Source organism: Gekko japonicus, unplaced genomic scaffold (genome assembly GCF_001447785.1).
Source record: "Gekko japonicus isolate JY-2015 unplaced genomic scaffold, Gekko_japonicus_V1.1 scaffold4549, whole genome shotgun sequence".
Lineage (NCBI taxonomy): Eukaryota > Metazoa > Chordata > Lepidosauria > Squamata > Gekkonidae > Gekko > Gekko japonicus.
In genome coordinates this window covers 39,418-44,746 of record NW_015170408.1, presented here as the reverse complement: position 1 = coordinate 44,746, position 5,329 = coordinate 39,418, and the positions used below count along the sequence as shown (strand labels likewise).

The window sequence follows — 5,329 nt, the reverse complement described above, 5'->3', positions numbered from 1 at the left end:
TATACAGTGGTGTACTACCAAAAGGGTATACAAGGTAAAGACCATAAGAACATAAGAGAAGCCATGTTGGATCAGGCCAATGGCCCATCTAGTCCAACACTCTGTGTCACACAGTGGCCAAAAGCCAGGTACCATCAGGAGGTCCACCAGTGGGGCCAGAACTCCAGACGTCCTCCCACTGTCGCCCCCCCCCCCAAACACCAAGAATACAGAGCATCACTGCCCCAGACATAGTATTCCATCTATACCTTGAGGCTAATAGCCACTGATGGACCTCTGCTCCATATGTTTATCTCATCCCCTCTTGAAGCTGCCTATGCTTGTAGCCACCATCACTTCCTGTGGCAATGAATTCCACGTGTAAATTACTCTTTGAGCACCAGATGACTTAAGGAAGTGAGCCACGCTACATATTTCAGGAGAAGAAATACACCTAGCCTTCCAGGGTCATTGACCAATGTGTTCTTGAAGAAAATACCTTGCCGACTTCAAGTCTGGCCAACGATCAGATCTTGTCCATAGTCTAAATCAGATCTTGTCCATAGTCTAAATCTTCCTCTCTTTGCTGTTCAGTTCGGCACAGATGTACCTAATCCTTCAGCGCATCCAACAAACCTGTTTCTATGAAACTGCTGTGGATTTCACAGTGACCTGAAAAGGCCTCCTTGCTAGGACAGTATGATATGTCTGGGGTCTGGCAGGATGCTGGTTGAATGACAAGTGGGGCATCATTGAGGCCTCCTGCCCGGACCCCAGGATAGAAATACGGCCGGAGGGTCCCCGTGAAGGAGTCTGTGAAGGTAAAGATGTGGGACCCATTATCTGCATTATAGAAGGAGACCTCGCCCGCATCGTAGTCCAAGAAGATGCCGATTAAACTAGGCCTCGCCCTGAGCACCAGCTCTGTCAGGGGGGAGGTGAGAGCGGCATACTCATCGCCATTCCGCAGCCACACAGTCCAGAAACCTGTCGCAGGTGAGGGCGTGAAGATCCCCTGGCGGCTCACCGATTCTCGGCACACGCCGAGCGTCCAGCTGGTCTTGCTGCCCACGTGGACTTCCCAGTAGTATCTCCCAGAGGTGAATTGCTCCCGGCCCAGCAGGCAAGTGCACGTCTCGAAACGCACCAAGCTCTTGGGCACATCTTGCCTCCGATCTCCTACTTGTACACTGAGCAGATCCTCTGAGAGGAGCAGGTAGGGATTTGCGGTCTCGGGGTCAAAGGTCACCGGTGCTGCAGGCAGAAACACACCATGTCAAATCATAGAATCATAGAGTTGGTAGGAACCTCCAGGGTCATCTAGTCCAACCCCTTGCACAATGCAGAAAGGTCTCAAATACATTCCCCCATACCCCCAGTGACTCCCTGCTCCATGCCCAGAAGATAGAAACCACAAAATGAATACTGTGTATGTCCTTCACCTCAATTATTATACAATAAGGTTCAATTTTTACATTAAAAGTGTGCTATTGTATTTCTTATTATGACATCACAATCTTGCAACTACTTCCAAATTTGTTACATATATTCAATCAATAAACCAGCTTGTTTGTATGTTACAATATTGTTAAACAGTGGAAACATCATTGCATGCAGAGTATTCTGCTTGCTGGTGTATTTATGTGAATTGATGGAATATATGTAACAAATTTGGAAGGTGTTCCAAGATTGTGATGTCATAATAAGAAATACAATAGTACACACTGAATGTAAAAATTGAACCTTATTGTATACTAGCCTGATACCCATGCTTCGCTAGAGTACGGCCTAAATCCTGTGCTATGTTGCTGCAGTCTCATCAGAGTACAGATTTCATCAAACAGATGTTTTTATTTTCCTATTGTAGCCTCAAATGAATGCAAATCAGTTGCGATTTTCCCTCGCTGCAGTTTTGCCCTCATTTTGTTAGCACATACATTCATAATCCGTGCTACAATTACACTTGGCTCCGCGAAGACGTGCGTTTAAATCCTCACATGCATCTGAATTACAGGTCAGAATGTCTTATATGCTTATTTTAAATACACACACACACACACACACACACACACACACCACCTTTTGCAAGTTGAGCTGCCGGGATTGCTTTCTCAAGCAGAACAATGGAGAAGGAGAAACTTTAACTCTCCCCCCGCCCCCGCTGTTTTGGGGGATCGGGATGCCAACCTCCTCATGGGACCTGGGGATCTCCTAGAATTACAGACTATGGAGATCAGTTCCCCCGGGGAAAACAGATGCTTTGGAGGGTGGACTCTGTAACCTTGAACCCCAGACTCTACCCCCAAATCTCCAGGAGTTTCCCAGCCTAGAGATGGCAACCTTAACCCCCACCAGGAGGGACCTGGCCACCCTATGCTGGGAAAAACCCTTTCTAAGCTGCCTTTACTCTTGCTGAGGACAATTTATGGTTTGTGTGTGTATGTGTAGTGTGTGTGACTTTTTCACATGAAGAAATGTTCGTAATTGTTGAGCAGAACGTTGACAAAGCAGGCCTGTCCTCTTCTGTTTGCCAGTTAAAGAAGAAATCTTAAGGTGCCCTGAACCATAAAATTCATAGAATGGCTATGAGCTCTTGGCCTATTCTACTTTGCAGGGTTGTTGTGATGATGAAATGGGATCATGCACATTACCAGGGAAGGGAAGTGCGATGCTGCAGATGCTGAAAAGTCTTTAAGGCCCCGGTCACACGGAGCATTAGGCACGCTAGAGAGACGGAAGATAGGTGGATTTTCCGGGCGCGATCTCACCACCACATCTGGGAAGCGTAGAGCTCCCGTGGCTCACCCGAGGCTTCACTCTGAAGATGCGCTGTAAAAAACTAGTACCTCCGAGGTACTAGTTTCCGGAAAGCGCGGGGCAAGGGCAGGCGCCTGATCACGTTTCCGGTGTTAGCTCATGGCATCTGGCGCCCGCCCATGTCCTGTTGTGAAAAGTTTTTTTTGTCAAGTCTCCACAGGTGCGCACAAGCACCCAACGGCGCATGCGAACACTTGGGTTAAAAAAACCCAACACAACCCCCACGGCGCCGCTTCTCTGCTGCGCCGCAGGAGTGAGGTATGATCGGCACCTCCCCCCCAACCACGGGACGTCCAGCGGGACGTTTGATCCGGCTGCCGCGTGGTAGTTCGCTCCGGGGCAAACAGCCACGCCTCCCCCCCGCGATATCTGGCCCGTGTGACCGGGGCCTAAATATGTCTTATGCATATAGGTTCTACTGCCCATGCTCCGGTCTGTTAAACCAGGGAGGTCATTCTTCTGGTTCCTCCTCTTTGTGTCCTCAAGGCAGCCTGCAGCTAAAAGTCACAAACCTTCGAGGAGGACGATGTGACTGTCACTTGCTTCATCTTGTAGGTTGACAGCTTTAGACAGCGAAATACCCGGCATTTGTGGGGGGGGGAGCCTAAGGAAGGTGAAGTTTGTGTCAGGGAGGGACCTCAGCAGACTACAAAGCCATCTGCCCTCCAAAGCAGCCATTTTCTCCAGGGGAATGGATCTCTGTTGCCTGGAGTCCAGTTGGAATCCCAGGATATCTCCAGCCACCATGTGGAGGTTGGCAGGCCTATTCCTTTGGGCTTTTCCTTACAAGCTGTAGAGGCCCTCAAACATTTGCACACGTTGCTCAATGGCCAGTGCACCTGTCAGGTGTAGGAGGTAAGGGAGGTGTTTGAAGCCATGGGGGAACTGGGCCAGCAGCACTGCTGCACCTCACAGGTGGTTGTTGGCCATTCCTGATTTCCTCAACTGTCATTAGCTCTCTGCAGTCTGTTGTAATGGTTTGCTTTTTTACCTCAGAACACTGAGCTCTGCAGCTGACCAATCAGAGAGTGAGGGGTGCAAGTAGTCAGCTGTCTGGCAACCTCATAGGAATCAATGGGGGAGCACATTTTACCCCTTTTGACCCACTTAGGGGTCGAATTTCTAAAAATCCCTTCTTAGCGAGCACCTACGCCATGGTAGGAGTGCTCTCCCTGAATTTGGTGTTTCTAGATCCAGCGGTTTGGCCTGGGCGTTGGTTTTACGGTGAGGGGACTTTCTTTTATATATATAGATCAATTGAGGTGAATGACTTTTATGGTTTCTATTTTCTATACCATGTCCCTTTATTTTTGTCCACGCCCAGAAGAGGGCAAACAAAAAACCTCCAGGATCTCCAACCAAACTGGCCCGGAGAAAAAATGCTTCCTGACCCCCAAAGGGGCGATCAGCATTTCACTGGGCATGTAAGAAAGGGCCACGAGAACTAAACACTGATGCAACCCTTCCGGCCCTCCCTCAAACGATTGGCCTAAATCCTGTGCTATGTTGCTGCAGTCTCATCAGAGTACAGATTTCATCAAACAGATGTTTTTATTTTCCTATTGTAGCCTCAAATGAATGCAAATCAGTTGCGATTTTCCCTCGCTGCAGTTTTGCCCTCATTTTGTTAGCACATACATTCATAATCCGTGCTACAATTACACTTGGCTCCGCGAAGACGTGCGTTTAAATCCTCACATGCATCTGAATTACAGGTCAGAATGTCTTATATGCTTATTTTAAATACACACACACACACACACACACACACACACACCACCTTTTGCAAGTTGAGCTGCCGGGATTGCTTTCTCAAGTATAACAATGTAGAAGGAGAAACTTTAACTCTCCCCCCGCCCCCGCTGTTTTGGGGGATCGGGATGCCAACCTCCTCATGGGACCTGGGGATCTCCTAGAATTACAGACTATGGAGATCAGTTCCCCCGGGGAAAACAGATGCTTTGGAGGGTGGACTCTGTAACCTTGAACCCCAGACTCTACCCCCAAATCTCCAGGAGTTTCCCAGCCTAGAGATGGCAACCTTAACCCCCACCAGGAGGGACCTGGCCACCCTATGCTGGGAAAAACCCTTTCTAAGCTGCCTTTACTCTTGCTGAGGACAATTTATGGTTTGTGTGTGTATGTGTAGTGTGTGTGACTTTTTCACATGAAGAAATGTTCGTAATTGTTGAGCAGAACGTTGACAAAGCAGGCCTGTCCTCTTCTGTTTGCCAGTTAAAGAAGAAATCTTAAGGTGCCCTGAACCATAAAATTCATAGAATGGCTATGAGCTCTTGGCCTATTCTACTTTGCAGGGTTGTTGTGATGATGAAATGGGATCATGCACATTACCAGGGAAGGGAAGTGCGATGCTGCAGATGCTGAAAAGTCTTTAAGGCCCCGGTCACACGGAGCATTAGGCACGCTAGAGAGACGGAAGATAGGTGGATTTTCCGGGCGCGATCTCACCACCACATCTGGGAAGCGTAGAGCTCCCGTGGCTCACCCGAGGCTTCACTCTGAAGATGCGCTG

General features: G+C 48.6%; 1 protein-coding gene across 1 annotated transcript in view; it reads right to left on the bottom strand.

The window, feature by feature from the left end:
- Window positions 1–315: 315 nt before the first annotated feature.
- The window catches only part of LOC107116388 (E3 ubiquitin-protein ligase TRIM58-like), a 35,266-nt gene continuing 30,252 nt past the window's right edge, over window positions 316–5,329 (bottom strand). The window contains exon 6 of the mRNA XM_015418289.1: window positions 316–1,233. Coding sequence (XP_015273775.1) covers window positions 590–1,233 — 644 coding nt within the window. The 3' untranslated portion in view covers window positions 316–589. The remainder of the gene's footprint in view (window positions 1,234–5,329) is intronic.